The sequence below is a fragment of the Heterodontus francisci genome, chromosome 42 (genome assembly GCF_036365525.1).
Source record: "Heterodontus francisci isolate sHetFra1 chromosome 42, sHetFra1.hap1, whole genome shotgun sequence".
Taxonomy (NCBI): domain Eukaryota; kingdom Metazoa; phylum Chordata; class Chondrichthyes; order Heterodontiformes; family Heterodontidae; genus Heterodontus; species Heterodontus francisci.
In genome coordinates, this window is record NC_090412.1 from 912,474 (window position 1) to 935,380 (window position 22,907).

At 48.9% G+C, this 22,907-nt stretch overlaps 1 protein-coding gene across 1 annotated transcript in view; it reads left to right on the plus strand.

Moving 5' to 3' along the window:
• The window catches only part of LOC137355309 (pro-neuregulin-3, membrane-bound isoform-like), a 629,235-nt gene that overhangs the window by 604,956 nt on the left and 1,372 nt on the right, over nt 1-22,907 (plus strand). Inside the window, exons 4-7 of the mRNA XM_068020295.1 lie at nt 1,168-1,194; nt 5,435-5,537; nt 14,929-15,052; nt 15,688-15,812. Coding sequence (XP_067876396.1) covers nt 1,168-1,194; nt 5,435-5,537; nt 14,929-15,052; nt 15,688-15,812 — 379 coding nt within the window. The remainder of the gene's footprint in view (nt 1-1,167; nt 1,195-5,434; nt 5,538-14,928; nt 15,053-15,687; nt 15,813-22,907) is intronic.

Sequence of the window (22,907 nt, forward strand, 5' to 3'; positions counted from 1 at the left end):
CCCCCAGGCTCAAACTCACCCCCACCAACACTCACCACCACCTCCCCCCCCCCCCACCCACAACACACAGCCGTCCCACTCTGAGTAGCCTGAATGCAAGTGTAGGTGAGTGTGAGCAGATTACTGTTTGAGGCTCTCTGACTGAAATGTTCAGCCTGTTTGAGAGAGATTGACACCTGAAATTTTTGCTCCTGTCTCTTTGTATTGCAGCCAGCTGAGTCGCAGTCCTGTCACATCTTCGACTGACTCTTGTTTTTGCTCATTTGAGTTATTTTTGCACCCTGAAGTGTTTGGAAAATCCCACAGCTCTACCAAATATCTGTCTGGTTCTCACTTAAGTTCATTGGGACTGTCGACCTTTGTCAGAGTCCAGCAGTCACAAAGAAATACTCAGCAGAGATATGTTTGGAGATTTGGTAAAGATTGGTGATTTGGTTAAGGGTTTGGAGATTTTCTGTCCCATTCCTGGTAGACTGGAGGTCATGTGTCATGTCAGCTTCACCCAACACTCAGCACAATGGTGGAGGGAATCGACTGAACAGTTAGGAAAAAGATTTTGTGGTGGCAATAAATTGTCAGTGTTTACTGTCATTACTCCACTGAAATTGAGAGCAACTTGGGGAGTCTGCACAAGCACAGTTAAACGTGGGAATGAGGAAGGTGCTGATAGTGGGTCTCTGCTCCTCCATTGGCTGTATTGTGATGGTTCACACAGACTGTAATGTCCATCACAATCATGATGTGATGCTGTTAGTTTCTGGAAAAAGTTACACCTTGTTGAATGAGATGTAACTAGGTTTTTAATGGTGTACTAACTTCAGAATTACTGCTGAACACCCTCACTGGTCCGGAAAAGCTAATTTTACATTTATAGGTTGTCAAATTTCTCCCATTATGAAATAGCAACTTCAACACTTTAAAAACAAAAATCATTTTTAAAGTTTATTTACCTTTTATTTTGCTTCTATCATAATCCAATCATCATTTATTTCACTATGAAAATGTAATCTTAATTTTAAGTGAAGGATTTTAATGGTGAATCTGCAGGTAGCAATATGTGGGAGTGGAATCCTGTCTTTGCTTTGTGAATGATCAACTAACAATCAGATTGCATGAAATGTCTCATAGTGTTACTGATTCTCTCTCTCTCTCTCTCTCTCATTGTAGCAGAACATCTGGGAATAGAATTCATGGGTATGGACTCAACCTTTGTTATTGTTCCTTCTGTCTCTCTTCTGTGTGTACCTCATTTGGCTGTCTCTATCCTTTTGTTCCTGTATGTTTTGTCTATATCTGTGTCAGCGTCTGTGTCTGATTTTTATCTGTCTCTCTGTAACTAATGTCCCACTTGTGCTGATTGTTACTGCCCTTTCCTCCTATTTCCATCAGTGGGTGAAAATTGTCATCTTCCTTTTCAGGGAGTGGCTGTTTGTCCAGAACAGTCAGTGCGTCTGGTACTAAAACAGGAGCATTAGAAATGTCAATGATAAGCAAAGAGTATTGGCAGGACTGGCACTGAGTCTGAACTCTGTGACTCTCTGGAACCCCTCGCATACAGTCACATCTCCTGCTCTTCTTCAATATGACTGCATCCCACATGAATTGTCCTGTTAATATTACATTGCTTTTGATCTAAGTCTCTGTCCCTCGCTGTCTCACTCTTAGAATCATGGGCTTGAAAACCTCACTTAATCACAACTTGCCTCCAGGCCCTTCATCCTGCCAGTGCCCAGCACTGTGACCCTTCACCCTGCCAGTGCCCAGCACTGTGACCTTGACCCTTCACCTGTATTTTATAAGAAGACAATTTCTCCACGTGCTCCTGTCTCTCATGATGTAGAGCTGATTGTAATGGGTGATTTAGCAATTCTGATCAATACATTTCCATTAAAGCAAATCCCAGCTCCCCATTGCCACATTCCTGCCCCAGCCTTGGTCAACCCACTCTCTCTGCCCCTCTCCATCAATGCAGGGCTTTGATTGGTTATCTGTGCTGTATGACTGTGCCCTGTGGTAGGGGCACCAGCACAAACCCATCATTGGGTCCTGGTTCCTCAGCTCCCCACACCCTAGGGTTATTACCCAGTGAGGCTTTAGGATACTGACCCAGTGCTAAGGACTGTTCTGGTTTACAGGAGAGAGAATGTTCAGACACTCCTGATTCCGACACTCAGTGAGAAAGGAATGATCTCAGAATTTTGCAGAATCAACAGTTAATTTCGGGTCACCTTCCCAGCAGCAAATCAAAGCCACGTGCTTGGCCAGAGGTCTGGCTCGGAATGGCTACAATCTGACCAGTTTGTTTAGTCAATTTATAATTTAAAACAGTCAATCACACGGTACAGTCCAACCTGATCAAATATTCAAATGTAAATGCCTCTGTGATCACTCAATCTCTACCAGCACTGACCCCTCGCGCCAACACCAACCCCCGAAGCCACCTTCCTCTTTCAGCAATCAATGCTTTTCATACCTTTTAGAGCGATGCATCAGAGATTACAATCATCATCAATCATCATCAAACACTCCCAGGACAGGGACAGCACGGGGGGTTAGATACAGAGTAAAGCTCCCTCTACACTGTCCCCATCAAACACTCCCAGGACAGGTACAACACAGGGTTAGATACAGAGTAAAGCTCCCTCTACACTGTCCCATCAAACACTCCCAGGACAGGTACAGCACGGGGGGTTAGATACAGAGTAAAGCTCCCTCTACACTGTCCCATCAAACACTCCCAGGACAGGTACAGTATGGGGTTAGATACAGAGTAAAGCTCCCTCTACATTGTCCCATCAAACACTCCCAGGACAGGTACAGCACGGGTTAGATACAGAGTAAAGCTCCCTCTACACTGTCCCATCAAACACTCCCAGGACAGGTACAGTATGGGGTTAGATACAGAGTAAAGCTCCCTCTACACTGTCCCCATCAAACACTCCCAGGACAGGTACAGCACGGGGTTAGATACAGAGTAAAGCTCCCTCCACACCGTCCCCCATCAAACACTCCCCAGGACAGGTACAGTACGGGGGTTAGATACAGAGTAAAGCTCCCTCTACACTGTCCCCATCAAACACTCCCAGGACAGGTACAGCCCCAATTTGAAGATCTTTCTAACCTTGGTTACACTGCTCACCTCCCAGCACCGCCAGGGACTTGCTGCTTGTGTGAGCTGAGGAATCAGTGAAACTCGTCAGTCCATACATTGCCCGCCATTGGCTGCTTCGGTCCAGGGTTAGTCTGACCTCAATTTGAACCCGTGTCCCAGGTGTAAAAGGGCAGTCTTCTGATTAAGGTATAAAAACACATATTTCTGTTCTCTTTTTCCTCCTATTTTTAATAATGACTTTAATAAACTTCTTTGTTTGACCTCTATTTTATTGATGCCTCCTGTGATTGTGATTTGAATTTGAGCTGAGTGAGCCTTTTGCTCCATCCAGCACTTACTGGGTGCAAGTCCTTCGATTTCCCCCAGTTTATGGGAAATGGGATGAATGGAATCATAGAAATTAACAGTGTGGAAGGAGGTCATTCAGTCCCTCATATCCACGCCAGCCGACATGCAGCCATTCAACCTAATCCCACTTTCCAGCTCTTGGTCCATAGCCTTGGAGCCCTCAATTGCATATCCAAGTACTTAAACGTTATCAGGGTTTCTGCCAGTACCACCCTTTCAAGCACAGAGTTCCAGACCCCCACCACCCTCTGGGTGAAAAGAAAATCCCTTCCAATCCCTTCTGAACCTCCTACCCTAAATCTATGTCCCTGGTTATGGACCCCTGAACCAAGGGGAATAGGGTCTTCCTATCCACACTATGGAGACCTCTCAATTTTACATCTTCAGTTAGGTCTTCCCTCAGCCTCCTCTGCTCCAAACAAAACAACCCTAGCCAATTCAATCTTTCCTCATAACTAAAATTCTCCAGTCCAGGCAACATGCTTGTAAATCTCCTCTGTACCCTCTCTAGTGCAATCACATCCTTCCAAGATTGTGATGACCAGAACTGCTCACAGTATTCCAGCAGTGGCCTAACTAGTGTTTTTTACAGTTTCAGCATAATCTCCCAGCTCTTATATTCTATGCTTTGGTTAATAAAGGCAAGTATCCTGTATCCCTTCTTGACCACCTTATCTACCTGCCCAGCCACCTTCAGGGATCTGTGGACATGCACTCCAAGGTCCCTCAGTTCCTTTACATTTCTCAGTATCCTATCATTTATTGTGTATTCCCCTTGCCTTGTTAGCATTACCTCACACTTCTCTGGATTGAACTTCATTTGCCACTATTCTGCCCACCTGACTAGTCCGTTGATATCTTCCTGCAGTCTACAGCTTTCTTCTTCATTATCAACCACATGGCCAATTTTTGTAATGTCTGCAAACTTCTAATCACACCCCCTACATTCAATTCTAAATCATTGATATATACCACAAAAAGCAAGAGAGCTCATACTGAGCCATACGCCCTCATACTGGAGAGGGTGCAGAGGAGGTTCACCAGGATGTTGCCTGGTATGGAGGGCGCTAGCTATGAAGAGAGGTTGAGTAGATTAGGATTATTTTCATTAGAAAGACGGAGGTTGAGGGGGGACCTGATTGAGGTGTACAAAATCATGAGAGGTATAGACAGGGTGGATAGCAAGAAGCTTTTTCCCAGAGTGGGCGATTCAATTACTAGGGGTCACGAGTTCAAAGTGAAAGGGGAAAAGTTTAGGGGGGATATGCGTGGAAAGTTCTTTACGCAGAGGGTGGTGGGTGCCTGGAACGCGTTGCCAGCGGAGGTGGTAGACGCGGGCACGATAGCGTCTTTTAAGATGTATCTAGACAGATACATGAATGGGCAGGAAGTAAAGAGATACAGACCCTTAGAAAATAGGCGTCATGTTTAGATAGAGGATCTGGATCGGTGCAGGCTTGGAGTGCCGAAGGGCCTGTTCCTGTGCTGTAATTTTTCTTTGTTCTTTGAGCCCTGTGAAAGCCCACTGGAAATTGCCTTCCAGTCACAAAGACACCCATCGCCCATTACCCTCTGCTTCAAGCCTCTGAGCCAATTTTGAATGATGAGTTCCTGAGAGTGAGGGGAGGCTGTCTAATGAGGGAAGGATTCACTGTGACTGTCCAGCTGATTGAAGTTGAAACTGTGGACTGAATCTTCAAGTTTCATTTTGGAGAAAATAACTCGTTCTGATGAAAACAGAGACAAACACGCAGAAACACACATGCACATGGGTGCATACACACACAAGACACTCAATGATTTACACCCGTGTACATGCACATATGCAAACATGGATTTGTACAAAACATTCTCACACTCAGAAATACAAATACACATGAAAGTGCAGCTACATGTACATGTGTGCATTCACAAATATATCCATGCAAACTTGTGGTTAAAAACTGCTGTTTTTGCCTGTGTTTCTGTCCACAGAGAGTGAAGATATTTACCAGCGACAGATCATGTCAATAACCTGTATCACCATTGGACTGACTGTGGTCGGGATGCTTTGTGTGGTCCTGTATTTCAAAACAAAGTAAGGCTGATCCCCCTGAATTGATGCCACTTAAAACTTTTCTCCAATTCCACACTCTTATTGTGAGCTTCACTATAGCCTCCTTCCTCAATCGTTTGTTATTCTGCGTTGTTATTGGTCTATTAGGTATTAACTGTGGTTCAGTCTGTATCTCTCTCTTTCCTCAGTCAGAAGGTTCTGGGTTCAAATTCCACTCCAGAGATTTGAACACAAAATCTAGGCCGACACCGCAGTGCAGTACACGCTGTTGAAGGTGCATGTTTGGGATGAGATGTTGAAACAAGGCCCTTCTAGTTATCCCCAGTGTCCTGGGACAATATTTATTCCTCAAACAACATCACTAAAACAGATTATCTGGTTATTCAAATTGCTGTTTGTGGGAGCTTGCTGTGCACTAATTGGCTGCCACATTTCCTACATTACAATAATGACTACACTTCAAATAAAAGCATTTTATTGGCTGAGAAATTAGTTTTACGACATCCTGAGGTCCAATACAAACTAAAGTTATTTATTTATCAAATCAATGCAGATCCCTCTCTGCTGTTGCCTGGTGACAAACAAGAATCACCTACAGAAGGTGGAATCAGCTCATCACGTAGCTTTGGGTTGACAGTGTGGATGCCAGGGGGTGGGGAAGGTGCCGGGGAGGTGGGGGGGGGGGAGGTGCCGGGGGGGGGGTGCAGATGCAGAGGGGGGGCAGGTTTTGGGCTGGGCAGGCACGGTGGGGTGGGGGGAAGACGTCCAGGGGGGGTGGGGGGGGGCCAGGCCTTTCCTGGTTTGAGATGTTGCTACTGCTCCTACAGATTGAGAAAGTGGATTTTGTTCTGATGATATGGGAGATGAGATTGATCGCAGTCAGTGGAGGCTTTCACCATTGATACCTCCTAGTACTTCAGAACATTCTACACTTGGAGAATTGCTGTGCCCTGAAATACTACTCCTTGTCACTCCTTGTTACACCTTGTTGCTCCTTGTTACTCCTAGTTTTGTAATTGGTGATTCGAGCAAACAATCCATTGGTGGCTTGCTTGATAAATCTGTGCACATCTGATTGACTAATATTGCTGATAGTATAAACATTCAAAGTGATGGTAAGTTTGACAAGTGGAACATGGGGCTGCAGGGCTCCATGTCGGAATGTGAAAGAACTGAAGTAAGGAGCTGAAATTTCCAAATGTTCAAATTTTATTGAATAAAAAAACCCAACAAACAAAAAAGGGGCTGCAGGTACATCCTGTGATGGGAGTCATTACCACTTTATCTGTGTAGCACAAGTGCTGATAGGAGTGAGGTGAAGGATCAGCAGCCTCTGGAGGTCTGGCTCTTCCTGCACTGCTTCCACCAAGCACAACAACAGTGGAATCTCCAGGAATGCACTGTGTGTTTTGTTTAGCATTGGATGAGTTGCAAAAGTGAAAACTCCAACCAGAACACACAATGGTGAAGAAAATCAGTAAGCAATTAACTAGACTAAAGGAAACCAGCTCTTTAGGTGCCTTTAAATACATTCATACCAAAATCTGTGCATGCACCTACTCTCGATTATACAGAATGTGATTTACAACCAGATAATGATGGGTGGAGTCAACAAACCACCCTTTATAGAACATGCTGAGCTTTCCTTTCCTTTCACTGACTCTCACTGGGGTACGGGTCCCACACACACTGACTCTCACTGGGGTACGGGTCCCACACACACTGACTCTCACTGGGGTACGGGTCCCACACACACTGACTCTCACTGGGGTACGGGTCCCACACACACTGACTCTCACTGGGGTACGGGTCCCACACACACTGACTCTCACTGGGGTACGGGTCCCACACACACTGACTCTCACTGGGGTACGGGTCCCACACACACTGACTCTCACTGGGGTACGGGTCCCACACTAAGTGACTCTCACTGGGGTACGGGTTCCACACACACTGACTCTCACTGGGGTACGGGTCCCACACTAAGTGACTCTCACTGGGGTACGGGTCCCACGCACACTGACTCTCACTGGGGTACGGGTCCCACACTAAGTGACTCTCACTGGGGTACGGGTCCCACACAAAGTCACTCTCACTGGGGTACGGGTTCCACACACACTGACACTCACTGGGGTACGGGATCCACACACACTGACTCTCACTGGGGTACGGGTCCCACACACACTGACTCTCACTGGGGTACGGGTTCCACACACACTGACTCTCACTGGGGTACGGGTCCCACACACACTGACTCTCACTGGGGTACGGGTTCCACACACACTGACTCTCACTGGGGTACGGGATCCACACACACTGACTCTCACTGGGGTACGGGTCCCACACACACTGAATCTCATTGGGGTACGGGTCCCACACACACTGACTCTCACTGGGGTACGGGTTCCACACACACTGACTCTCACTGGGGTACGGGTCCCACACTAAGTGACTCTCACTGGGGTACGGGTTCCACACACACTGACTCTCACTGGGGTACGGGATCCACACACACTGACTCTCACTGGGGTACGGGTCCCACGCACACTGACTCTCACTGGGGTACGGGTTCCACACACACTGACTCTCACTGGGGTACGGGTCCCACACACACTGACTCTCACTGGGGTACGGGTCCCACACACACTGACTCTCACTGGGGTACGGGTTCCACACACACTGACTCTCACTGGGGTACGGGTCCCACACTAAGTGACTCTCACTGGGGTACGGGTTCCACACACACTGACTCTCACTGGGGTACGGGTCCCACGCACACTGAATCTCATTGGGGTACGGGTTCCACACACACTGACTCTCACTGGGGTACGGGATCCACACACACTGACTCTCACTGGGGTACGGGTTCCACATACACTGACTCTCACTGGGGTACGGGTCCCACACACACTGACTCTCACTGGGGTACGGGTCCCACACACACTGACTCTCACTGGGGTACGGGTCCCACACACACTGACTCTCACTGGGGTACGGGTCCCACACACACTGACTCTCACTGGGGTACGGGTTCCACACACACTGACTCTCACTGGGGTACGGGTCCCACACTAAGTGACTCTCACTGGGGTACGGGTTCCACACACACTGACTCTCACTGGGGTACGGGTCCCACGCACACTGAATCTCATTGGGGTACGGGTTCCACACACACTGACTCTCACTGGGGTACGGGATCCACACACACTGACTCTCACTGGGGTACGGGTTCCACACACACTGACTCTCACTGGGGTACGGGTCCCACACACACTGACTCTCACTGGGGTACGGGTCCCACACACACTGACTCTCACTGGGGTACGGGTCCCACACACACTGACTCTCACTGGGGTACGGGTCCCACACACACTGACTTTAACTGGGGTACGGGTTCACGCACACTGACTCTGACTGGGGTACGGGTCCCACACACTGACTCTCACTGGGGTACGGGTCCCACACACACTGACTCTCACTGGGGTACAGATCCCACACACACTGACTGTGACTGGGGTACGGGTTCCACACACACTGACTCTCACTGGGGTACGGGTTCCACACACACTGACTCTCACTTGGGTATGGATTCCTCACACACTGACTCTCACTGGGGTACGGGTCCCACACAAAGTCACTCTCACTGGGGTACGGGTTCCACACACACTGACTCTCACTGGGGTACGGGTCCCACACACACTGACTCTCACTGGGGTACGGGTCCCACACACACTGACTCTCACTTGGGTATGGATTCCTCACACACTGACTCTCACTGGGGTACGGGTCCCACACAAAGTCACTCTCACTGGGGTACGGGTTCCACACACACTGACTCTCACTGGGGTACGGGTCCCACACACACTGACTCTCACTGGGGTACGGGTCCCACACACACTGACTCTCACTGGGGTACGGGTCCCACACACACTGACTCTCACTGGGGAACGGTTCCTACACACACTGACTCTCACTGGGGAACGGGTCCCACACACACTGAATCTCACTGTGGTACGGGTTCCACACACACTGACTCTCACCGGGGTACGGGTCCCACACACACTGACTCTCACTGGGGTACGGGTTCCACACACACTGACTCTCACTGGGGTACGGGTTCCAAACACACTGACTCTCACTGGGTACGGGTCCCACACACACTGACTCTCACTGGGGTACGGGTCCCACACACACTGACTCTCACTGGGGTACGGGTTCCACACACACTGACTCTCACTGGGGTACGGGTTCCAAACACACTGACTCTCACTGGGGTACGGGTTCCACACACACTGACTCTCACTGTGGTACAGGTCACACACACACTGACTCTCACTGGGGAACGGGTCCCACACACACTGACTCTCACTGGGGTACGGGTTCCAAACACACTGACTCTCACTGGGGTACGGGTTCCACACACACTGACTCTCACTGTGGTACAGGTCCCACACACACTGACTCTCACTGGGGAACGGGTCCCACACACACTGACTCTCACTGGGGAACGGGTCCCACACACACTGACTCTCACTGGGGAACGGGTCCCACACACACTGACTCTCACTGGGGTACGGGTTCCACACACACTGACTCTCACTGGGGTACGGGTCCCACACACACTGACTCTCACTGGGGTACGGGTCCCACACACACTGACTCTCACTGGGGTACGGGTCCCACACACACTGACTCTCACTGGGGTACGGGTCCCACACACACTGACTCTCACTGGGGTACGGGTCCCACACACACTGACTCTCACTGGGGTACGGATTCCACACACACTGACTCTCACTGGGGTACGGATTCCACACACACTGACTCTCACTGGGGTACGGGTTCACACACACTGACTCTGACTGGGGTACGGGTCCCACACACTGACTCTCACTGGGGTACGGGTCCCACACACACTGACTCTCACTGGGGTACGGGTCCCACACACACTGACTCTCACTTGGGTATGGATTCCTCACACACTGACTCTCACTGGGGTACGGGTCCCACACAAAGTCACTCTCACTGGGGTACGGGTTTCACACACACTGACTCTCACTGGGGTACGGGTCCCACACACACTGACTCTCACTGGGGTACGGGTCCCACACACACTGACTCTCACTGGGGTACGGGTCCCACACACACTGACTCTCACTGGGGTACGGGTCCCACACACACTGACGCTGACTGGGGTACGGGTCCCACACACACTGACGCTGACTGGGGTACGGGTCCCACACACTGACTCTCACTGGGGTACGGGTCCCACACACACTGACTCTCACTGGGGTACGGGTTCCACACACACTGACTCTGACTGGGGTACGGGTCCCACACACTGACTCTCACTGGGGTACGGGTCCCACACACACTGACTCTCACTGGGGTACGGGTCCCACACACACTGACTCTCACTTGGGTATGGATTCCTCACACACTGACTCTCACTGGGGTACGGGTCCCACACAAAGTCACTCTCACTGGGGTACGGGTTTCACACACACTGACTCTCACTGGGGTACGGGTCCCACACACACTGACTCTCACTGGGGTACGGGTCCCACACACACTGACTCTCACTGGGGTACGGGTCCCACACACACTGACGCTGACTGGGGTACGGGTCCCACACACTGACTCTCACTGGGGTACGGGTCCCACACACACTGACTCTCACTGGGGTACGGGTTCCACACACACTGACTTTCACTGGGGTACGGGTTCCACTCACACTGACTCTCACTTGGGTATGGATTCCTCACACACTGACTCTCACTGGGGTACGGGTCCCACACACACTGACTCTCTCTTGGGTACGGGTCCCACACAAAGTGACTCTCACTGGGGTACGGGTCCCACACACACTGACTCTCACTGGGGTACGGGTCCCGCACACACTGACTCTCACTGGGGTACGGGTTCCACACACTGACTCTCACTGGGGTACGGGCCTCCGCTGGTCCCTCACCCTAATGCCAGTTCTCCATGTGTGAGCAGGATATCCTGTCCCCTCCTCAGACAGGTAGAGGCACGTTCACTGCAGCAGGGAAATCTTGCTGATTTCCCTTTCTCTAACCCAGGCTCTGATTTATTGTCGTTCTGTTAACAGGGTTCAGGATCGAGATTGAAGCTGTCTCTGTGGCTCAAACCCTCACTGAATTAAATTACTCAGCCATTGGGGCAGGCTGTAATTTTTTAATTATGGACCATTGACTTGGTAAACAATAGAGGATTTAAAGCCTCAATCTTTTGATCTCGTTGTAATGAACTTGTTCCTCATGTGGGCCAGGCAGTCAATTCAGCCAGCTGTCATAACCAGTTTTACAGTTGGGTGCAACAAGAGTGATATAGATAATTGAATTTAATTAAAATTCTAGAATCACGTGCTGCAATAGTAAACCATCCAGTGAGAGGACGCCGCACTGTTGCTGGAGTTATTCCCATATTCCCATCCTCTCTCGACACATCAGAAAATCCCATAGTCACATTTATTGCATTTTCATTCAAGGGGCAATGAGGGACTCCATGGCCAGGCAGCGTGAGCACAGTGGGATATGATGGATGCAGCTCGGAGGGCAAAGATGAACCCAACAGGACACTAACCATCTAGTCCCTCCATTTCGGATTACAGTCTTGGGGAAAGTCTTTGATGGAATTCAGAACAACTTTGTTTTCAATGTAAAATCCTCCTGTCCAGATTTCTGGAAGATTTACCAAGGATTAGAAAATGTGTCCAACCACTGTAAATGCTCAAGATCGACCTGGGGTGTAGGCTCTCCATATTGGACGTAAGCAGCTCCAGGGTTAATCTCCATGTGACCTACGACATGCACGGCCGTCTGTCCAATCTGCTGCAATGACTGAGTCTCCTTTTTACTGATTGTGCCTCCTGGGTCCCAGGCCACTGCTGTCCAGTTTACCTTCACCAATAGGACATATTCCTGGTGGTTCCATCACATGACCATCTGCCTCCAACCGCCCTGACTCTACACCATGCCATTGGTTGCCTGACACGTCCATCTTTGCATTGTCCCGCCTCCCCAGGCCAATCAGAAAGTGAATAGACTCATTACCCAATCAAATGAGTCGTCTTTGTCAAGCAGCCGATACTCCCATGTTTAATATCTTTACAGCTAATGAACAGAAATGTTCAAGGAAAATTGACTGTTGCTATGATTTTCTTGGGTTTACTGGCAGCATTATGCTGGAGATTAACCATTAACTTGTGGCCTCTCCAGGAACATTCTGAAGGATTGGTGATCCCTATTCACTAACAGCCTGAATGCCATCATACATAGCGCTAGGTTTGTGGGGTTCACAGGTGATACCTCGGGTTGTGTTAAATACCAAGCAGGGTCACTGACAGTTCTCTCCCAGTGTGCAGAGTCCTCAAGGAATGATAATAAATACATTTACATTTATTCAGTGCCTTTCACTTTGAAGTGTCTCAGAATTCTTCGAATTATGTTTGGAGTTCAGTGACTGTTGTTATTGAGCAGAGACATGAACAACCATTTAATCTGGCCCCAAAATCTCCGGAGATGGTGAGGGGGTAATTTGAATTGATACCCAACAGGGGCCTGGAATCTGGGCCTGATTCAGATCTCCCAAGGCTCCACCCAGTATGGACTGGACATTTTAAATTTCAGTTGGAGATTTTTAGATAATGTCCACACCCACCCACTGTGACAGGGGAGTTCCTGGACCACCCGGAGAGATTCCTCCCTTAACAGCCTTGAAACCCACTCCAGTTGAGAACCAGCATCATCCTGTTGAGGCTTTCAAAAGACTTGATTGCGGAAAGACTCCGTTAGCTTGACCAATGGGAGTTAGAATGTAAGAAATGCTGTTTGGGCCATTTGACCTCAGGATGGTGGACTGGTTGCAGCTGGGATTTGCAGGGACCTGCGGCCTGTGCTGGCAGCCTGATCCTCTGTGAACAGAGCAGGGCTACAGGAATTTCCATGCAGCTGTTTGATGATGTTGGTTGAGGAGACTGGGGGAACTCCATGCTCCCCTAATTAAAAGTATTTATTCAAACTGAGTGTCTGTTGCACTTTGCAGGATTCAGTAAGATAGGTCCTCACTGTAGGTTGGTGCATCTCCATGTGCAGGAAGATCCTGATCTCATTGCAATGGAAAGGGAGAAGAAAAGGCCTTGAGCACTCCGTAGTCACCCAATCAATGCTACCTTAGCTAACAGTGCAGTGCAGCTCCTTTATTCCCTCTGCAACACACCAAAGAATTAGTAAACAACTGAAGTTTCAGATGAATGATGCAGGTTTGTGTTTGTAACGTTTAATTACAGCTTTTGCAGCTCCATCTGAGTCCAAACCTCAGCAGAATAAAGCACTCTCCGCTCTCGAGCCTTGCACACTCTGTGTAATGTTCTCATTCTCACTGAGAATTTCATGGTCCTCTCTCACTGCTCTTTCCCTTTGTCCCATGTTGTCATCTTCAGCTGGTTTGTTTTTGAGATTTTCTTTGTCTTCAGAATTCTTCTCATTTCATTCATTGCCTATCGCCTGGCAGAGAACACAATCAAAACCTTAATTTCACTCATTAATTTCATTCTGAATTTAGCTACAATACATCATGAAGAACCGGAATAGGTTCTAACTATTGCCTACAAACCACATGGAGTGACCATCAAAATAAAATGCTGGAAATACTCAGCAGATCTTACAGTATCTGTGGGGAGAGAAACAGTTAATGTTTCAGAGTGAAATGTTAACTTTGTTTTTCTGTCATCACAGATGCTGCCAGACCAGCTGAGTATTTCCAGCACTTTCTGTTTTTATTTCAGATTTCCAGCATCCACAATATTTTGCTTTTACTCACGTGTCAAAGCCTCATGTAGCACATCACAAAGCTTGAAGACGTTTTCTGATGATTGCTGCATGACAGTTACCCATTGGTTTGATCTCATCACCTGAACTACATCTTCACCTTGTGTGGGATCTTCTCAGCAATTCTCCTTTCTGCTCGGGGAATGTTTGAATGATGTCATTTTCTCAGTCAGAGTTTCTCGAAGGTACTTTTGGGGGGAGAAGGGGTTCCGATGGGATATGTAGGTCTGTCACTGGTTTAATTTCAGTAAATTCCTGAAGCCCCTTGGCTGATCAGAGTAGTCAGGCTGTTTAGGGTGAGTTTGCTGTTTAGTTTTTAAATGCCCAGAGCTTTAGGACTGACTCTTCAGATTCGGAAAGTGCCTTTCTAAAGCTCTGTCTCAATATGTCCACTTTCTTCCTCTTCATCCCTCCTCTCCCCTCAGTGCCCAAAGGAGTGAATCGTTTCCTGTTGTCCAGTGTGAACTGCGCAGTACACACTGGGATCAACTGTTTACAGGATTTTTCTTGCTGAGGTTTTCTGTCTGTCAATAAGACCTTTGCATTCTCTGTTTTAACAGGAAACAAAGACAGAAACTGCGTGATCAGGGCAAGGAGATTCGCTTTGGGAAGAGTTACAGTCTGAACACTTCGGAGCTGTCTACAGCAGACAACCCACAGCGGAATGTGTTACAGCTGGAAAACGTAAGCAGACTGTAGTTGTGTGAAAGGCAGGTCATGTGACACAGGTGACTATCCATTAGATTAAACAGTTTTAATGAGATTGAGCAACAGGAGTCAGTACATACATAGGTATTCTGTAGAGCAGTCTGTTACACAAACTGCTACCTCCTGGCTTGACAGCAGTGCCCTAATTGTTGCTTTAAGTAACATCCCTGACTGCAAGGACTGAGCCATGGAGAAAACTGAGACACAATCCCTACTTTGCAACTTGATCCATTTCATTTCAATATTCCTGGAAGTGAGTGGGACCAGGAAACACCTCATTCAGGAAGCATGCTGCACCAGAGAGTCATTCCATGGACAGTTTGTAGAAGCTTTCTGTTTTGCATTTAGCCAAAAGTAGATAAAGATTTCAAGGTAAGAAAGATACTGGCCGATAGGGAGAATGGCAGTAGGTTGGATAGTAAATATAAAACCTATTTCTGTTCTCTGTTTCTGAGAACTATGCTTGAGTGTAGATGTGGTACCTTGTGCTCAGTGTAAGTAAATGCTCCTGACTCTGTGCAGTCCCACTCACGTATCAGGATGATTTGGAATATGAGGCCATTTGACAAATGATTCCGTGGGTTTGATGTGATGATGCTTTTATTTTTCAGTACACAAAGCCAGACAGCAATACTGGGAAAGGAAAATGCAAAATTCTGGAATCACAGTTCTCAGGTTCTGGACCCTCCCCAGCTGACTCCTCATCATCTAACATCCCAACAGGCAAACAGCAAAGGTAAAGGAATGTTGGAAATATTCCAACGGAACTCTACTCGACTCATTGCCACAAAGGAAATTTAACTAAGTTCCTGTCTTTATCAAGTAAAGCTCCTTCTACACTGTCCCATCAAACACTCCCAGAACAGGTCTTCGGACCCTGCAGAGATACCTGTACGTCAAGCATCCTCCTAGATGGTGTGCGCTGGCGACGTATTTTTTCCGCCAGTGTCACTGCCTTCAAGACGACACGCAGCTCCCAGCGGAGTCCATTAGCCGCGGCTCTCTGAGGGAGTTGCCTGTCTTTTACTGGGATCTATTCCGAGTCTGGAACATGGTCGCCTCCAGTCAGGGCGCTCCCCCGCCGGTGGAGGAGAGCGCCTTGGCTGTCCAGGCGGCCGACTCTGGGGATGGACCGGAGGGCGGAGGAGTAGCCGAAACCCCCGGGACGCCTCTCACTGCGGGTGGCGAGGGGGCTCGGGAGTGCGGGGCGCTCCCGGCCGAGCTGACGCCCGCTCGGCCGGAACTGCTCATCAGACCCAGGCCCCGAAACCCTCCTCAGGAGCTGGTCCCGCACAACCCGAGCTTCCTCTCGGAAATGCCCTCCGTGCCATTCCAATTGGCGCGGAGGGGTTTCCTGTACGGGCTGCTCCTGCACACTCTCCACTTCCTCACCCTCGTCAGCCGGCCGGACACGCCCTGGCGGTCCGCGTTGCCATCTGGCGGCGAGGGGAAACCCCGATGGAGGTCTCTCTACGCGGGAGTCTTCCCCCTTTACATCGGGGACCTGGGGTGGAGGGTGTTGCACAAGGCAGTCCCGTGCAATAGGCTTTTAAGTAGGTTCATGGACTCCCAGGCCGCCTGTACTTTCTGCGGCCTAGACGAGTCCGTGTTCCACATATATACAGAGTGTGCGAGGTTGCAGCCCCTATTTGAGTATTTGAAGGGGCTGCTCCTCAACTTCTGGCTGCACTTCAGTCCCACGCTCCTGATCTTTGGGCACCTGGTGCGGAGGGGTGTGGGCCAGGAGGAGGATCTCCCCATCGGTCTGCTCCTGGGTCTGGCCAAGGTGGCAATTCACAGGTCCAGGTTGTGGGCCATCGGGGGGTCCATCCTCCCCGATTGCCTGCCCCTCTTCCACGGTTACGTTCGGGCCCGGGTGTCCCTGGAGAAGGAGCATACGGTGTCCGCCGGTATGCTTGAGGCCTTCCGCGACCGGTGGGCACCGCAGGGACTGGAGTGCATTGTTGACGCCGAGAATGGCATTTTAATTTGAGTTTTTTGTTAATTTATCTGTTTTTAATAAAGTTATTTTTAAATTATGTACATAAAGGGGGCCTGAGGAATAAAGGCCCCCTCGTCATGAAAAATATAAAAGGGGCCTGGGGTATAAAGGCCACCTTAAAAAAAAAAACAGGGGGGTTACATACAGAGTAAATCTCCCTCTGCAAAAAAAACCGGGGGTTAGATAGAAAAAGAAAAAAAACACGGGGTTAGATACAGAGTAAAGCTCCCCCTACACTGTCCCCACCAAACACTCCCAGGACAGGTACAGCACGGGGGTTAGATACAGAGTAAATCTCCCTCCACACTGTCCCATCATAGAACAATAGAAAAGTACAGCACAGAAGAGGCCATTCAACCCATTGTGTCTGTGCCGGCTAAATTTTAAAAAAAAAAACGGGGGTTGACTGCTGTCTAATTGGGATTACTGACTGTTGGATGTACAACGAGTCTAAGCTGACTACTGATTGTGGACTGTGAGTTGGAGGCTGTGAAACTGCTGCAGGGAGACGGAGACAGACGAAGATTTTTTCACTTATTCTGTCAACAAGGAAAAGAAGACAAAGGAAATGAAAGCTCTTCTGTGAGTTTGTTTTAACATTGCAGTCTTTTTGTATTTGATTGTTGGAGGGGGGGAAAGAAGAGGCAGGAAGAAGACCTAGGGTGGAGCTGCCTGTTACAGTAGGGGGCTCCTGTGTTATTACCATCGAATTGGGAGCTCCCTCCCCACCCCAACCACTGGGCCTGGGATAACGGGAGCTGCGCAGGTGAACATACATTATTGTTCGATAACATCCGGTAAAGTTTGTGTCTGGGCAGCTTCAGCTGTCCCAGGTGAAGCCATCACCCACCGCCCCCAACCAACAGACCAGCGATAAGACTGCTCTGTAATTTCGCAGCTGCAAAAGACTATTTCCTCCTGGCCTTCCTCTCTCTCAGACTCTTCCCTTTTCCCTCTGACTCCTTACACTAGAAATTCATTATTATATTTGGTTGTTTTTTCCCCTCTCTCTCTCAACACACAGTGGGTGTGACTCTTCTACCCCATGGCTTCAGTTCTCTCCGGTGGTGGGGCCTTCCTATGCTGCAGCCGCTCCTGTAGCCCCGTCACCATTAAAAATCTTGACGTCAAAGCATGGGGTGCAGAGTTACACTATTGAGGCTTGCGTTAAGGCAATGGCTGAGATTGTTGGCCCCTCGGCCATTGTCGCAGCCTCAAAGATGAACGGGAAGGCGGTGTTTTTCCTGAAGACTGAGCAAGGGGCTCACCGTGACCGTGGGCGGGACTTTCCTGCCATTGGACCCTCTGGAGGCCACTGCACAGCGTGTGATTCCCTGTCAGTGGAGGAGAGTGTCTTGGCTGTCTGGGCAGCCGGATCTGGGGATGGACCAACAGGCAGAGTAGCTGCCGAAGCCCCCGGGATGCCCCTGACTGCGGGTGATTAGGGGGCTCGGGACTGCGGAGTGCTGCCAGCCAAGCTGATCCCTGCTCGGCCGGAACTGCTCATTGGACCCAGGCGCCAAAATCCTCCTCTGGAGCCGGTCCTACCCAACCCGAGCCACCTCTCGGAAATGCCCTCCGTGCCATTCCACACGGCATGGAGGAGTTTCCTGTATGGGCTGCTCATGCACACTCTCCACTTCCTTGCCCTCGTCTGCTGCCTGGACACGCCCTGGCGGTCTGTGTTGCCAACTGGCAGCGAGGGAACCCCTGGTGGAAGTCTCACTATGCGGGAGTTCTCCCCCTTTACATCGGAGACCTGGGGTGGAGAGTGCTGCGCAGGGCACTCCTGTGCAATCGACTTCTAAGCAGGTTCACGAATTCCCAGGCCGCCTGTAATTTCTGCGGCCTGGACGAGTCCGTGTTCCATGTTTATATGGAGTGTGTGAGGTTGCAGACCCACATTGGCTGCACTTCAGCCGCACGCTCCTGATCTTTGGGCACCTGGTGCGGAGGGGCGTGGGCTGGGAGGAGGATCTCCTCGTCAGTCTGTTTCTGGGCCTGGCCAAGGTGGCAATTCACAGGTCCAGGCTGCGGCCAGTCGGGGCGTCCGTCTGCCCTGATTGCCTGCCCCTCTTCTGAGGTTACGTTCGTGCCCGGGTGTCTTTGGAGAAGGTGTATGTGGTGTCCGCCGGTACGCTTGAGGCCTTCCGCGACCGGTGGGCACCACAGGGGCGAGAGTGCATTGTTGATGCCATGAATGGCATTTTAATTTGAATTTTGTTTTAGTTAACTGTTTTTAATAAAGTTATTTATTTAAAATGTATATAAAGGGGGCCTCGGGTATAAAGGTCATCTTATAAAAAAGAAAAAAACGGGGTTAGATACAGAGTAAATCTCCCTCTACACTGTCCCCATCAAACACTCCCAGGACAGGTACAGTATAGGGTTAGATACAGAGTAAATCTCCCTCTACACTGTCCCCATCAAACACTCCCAGGACAGGTACAGTATAGGGTTAGATACAGAGTAAATCTCCCTCTACGCTGTCCCCATCAAACACTCCCAGGACAGGTACAGTACGGGGTTAGATAGAGTCCCATTCCTTCATAATTTTAAGCAGCTCTGTGAAACTCTGTCATCTCAAATATAAACACCAGAGATGCTGGAAATATTCAGGTCTGGCAGCCTCTGTGGAGAGAGAAACAGAGTTAACGTTTTAGATTGGTAACCTTTCACCAACACTGCCTGACCTGCTGAGTATTTCCAGCATTTTCTGTTTCTGTTTTGGATTTCCTGCATCCGCAGTATTTTGCTCTAGTATCCATGTAATCCTCTCTCTTCTGATGGCACCAGCCCCAATTCAAGTCTTCCTTTGTATTTGTGCTTCCCTGTGTCAGGCAGCATGCTGGTGAATCACCCTCTGCACTGTCTCAACATCCTTCCTGTAGCATCAAACCCAATACTTTTTTCTATTCATTTCATGGGATGTGGGCATCGCTGGCCGGGCCAGCATTTATTGCCCATCCCTAATTACCCTTGAGAAGGTGGTGGTGAGCTGCCTTCTTGAACCGCTGCAGTCAATGTGGGGTAGGTACACCCACAGTGCTGTTCGGAAGGCAGTTCCAGGATTTTGACCCAGCAACAGTGAAGGAACGGCGATATAGTTCCGAGTCAGGATGGTGTGTGGCTTGGAGGGGATCTTGCAGGTAGTGGTGTTCCCCTGCATGTGCTGCCCTTGTCCTTCTAGTTGGTAGAGGTCACTGGTTTGGAAGGTGCTGTCAAACGAGCCTTGGTGAATTGCTGCAGTGCATCTTGTAGATGGTACACACTGCTGCCACTGTGCGTCGGTGGTGGAGGGAGTGAATGTTTAAGGTGGTAGATGGGGTGCTGATCAAGCGGGCTGCTTTGTCCTGGACGGTATCGAGCTTCTTGAGTGTTGTTGGAGCTGCACCCATTCAGGCAGGTGGAGAATATTCCATCACACCTCCTGACATGTCATTTGTAAATGGTGGACAGGCTTTGGGGAGTCAGGAGGTGAGTTACTCACCATAGGATTCCTAGCCTCTGACCTGCTCTTGTAGTCACAGTGTTTATGTGGCTACTCCAGTTTAGTTTCTGGTCAATGGTGACCCCCCAGGATGGTGATGTTGGGGGATTCAGCGATGGTAATGCCATTGAATGTCATGGGGTGATGGTTAGAATCTTTCTTGTTGGCGATGGTCATTGCCTGGCACTTGTGTGGTGCAAATGGTACTTGCCATTTATCAGCCCTGCACACTTGGGCCTGTGTTCTCCAGAGTTTTGAAGAAGGAGAGGTGATGCTATAAAAACTTACAAATTTCTTACAGGATAGACAGGGTAGATGCAGAAAGGATGTTTCCCCTGTTCAGAGATACAGCACTGAAACAGGCCTTTCGGCCCACTGAGTCTGTGCCGACCATCAACCACCCATTTATACTAATCCTACACTAATCCCATATTCCTACCAAACATCCCCACCTGTCCCTATATTTCCCTACCACCTACCTATACTAGTGACAATTTATAATGGCCAATTTACCTATCAACCTGCAAGTCTTTTGGCTTGTGGGAGGAGACCGGAGCACCCGGAGGAAACCCACGCAAACACAGGGAGAACTTGATTGTAGGGTCTGGAATCACGGGACACAATTTCAAAATAAGAGGTAGGCCATTTTAGGACTAAGATGAGGAGGAACTTCTTCATTCAGAGAGTGGTGAGTCTTTGGAATTCTCTGCCCCAGAGGGTGGTGGAAGCCCAGACACTGAGTAAGTTCAAGACAGAGATTGTTAATGACATCAAGGGATATGGGAATAGTGCGGGAATATGGCATTGAAGTAGACGATCAGCCATGATCTACAATGGCGGAGCAGGCTCGAAGGGCTGAATGGCCTCCTCCTATGTTCCTATCTGTGGTCTTACTGAGGTTTTCTACAGATTCACCATTGCACCTCCATTTTTATATTCTATTCTTCCTGCCATATAACTCGGTATTCCATTAGCTTTTCTTTGAGGCCTTATCCACGTGAGGTGCTGTTTTTCATCACTTGTAAATGCAAAACCCAAAAACTGTTTGCTCTTTCACATCTCGAAATCTTTCTCCCGTTCAAAGTATCATCATTATTATTTTATTAAAATGTGCCACATCTCATTAGCTGAATTTCAATTCAGCGTTTTGCCTATTCCACCACCTTATCAATATCCTTCGGTTCTGTATGATTAACTCCGCTTCCTACTGTAGTACTTGAAAATTCAGACAGCATTCCCTCTAACCCTGTCCCCAAATCACCATGAACAGAAGCAGACCCAGAACTGGACCCTGCGCCTGCAGATTATGTCGTCTGGATAATGAGAGCGGGACTGGGGATGAAGGGGTGTGTTTCTCCCTGTGGATGGGGCAAGTCAGAAAGGGCAAATAGAAAATCTGAATCAACAAGTTCAAATTAAAGCTATGCACACATTGGGAGGTAAGCAGCTGCAAATATTGTTTCAGCTCTATCAAGCTTCAGAATAAATTTCAGATATTTGTCAGCCATTGCCAGGGGCACACGTGCGAAGAGTTGGATATAAAGGAGCTGAGTTGAAATCCAGTGTGATGACACAAAACAGACTCGTGAGCTCAGTAAGTGTGTAGGAATTGGGATTGGTTACCTGGGTAACAATGGCTCTGCACAATCCACCTCAGGCAGTCTCTACCTTGATAATTGCTCCTCTTCATCCTGACACAGTTTGGGAGCACAGGCAGTTCTGGATAAACTGCATCATCCCAGGGGGTAGCTCGATTGAACAGTAAGTGGGGAAAATAAAAACAAGAAAAAATAGGAAACATCAGCAGCAAAGTTAAACTAGAAAAAAAGAAAACAATTGCATTGACACTTGGAAAAAAAATTACAAACAGGATCTGGAGACTGGGCAGTCAGGTAGCAAGAGTGATTTCGTGATGGTGACATGAATGCTATTAGAAAATCCAAAGTACAGAGTCCCCACATAATTGGCTCGGTATTATGATCATGAGTGAGGTTCATACAATCCAACTACAGATACTCCCAAACACCCAGAGCTGCTCACTGCACAGATAATGGCACACAATGATAGTGAACAGGGAAATGGGCAAAGTCTTAAACAAAGACTTCTCGTCTGTATTTACCATGGAGAAGGTCATGGAAGCTAGTGAGTTCAAGGGAGGGAACAGCGATATCCTGGAGCATATCAACATTACAAAGGAGGAGGTGTTGGAGGTTTTGAAGCGCATTAAGGCGGATAAATCCCCAGGGCCTGACCAGGTGTATCCTAGGATGCTAGGATCTCGTACAGATCCCGTGAATATTCACCTTGCAGTTTGAAACTTGTGGAATGAGTTTGTGGCT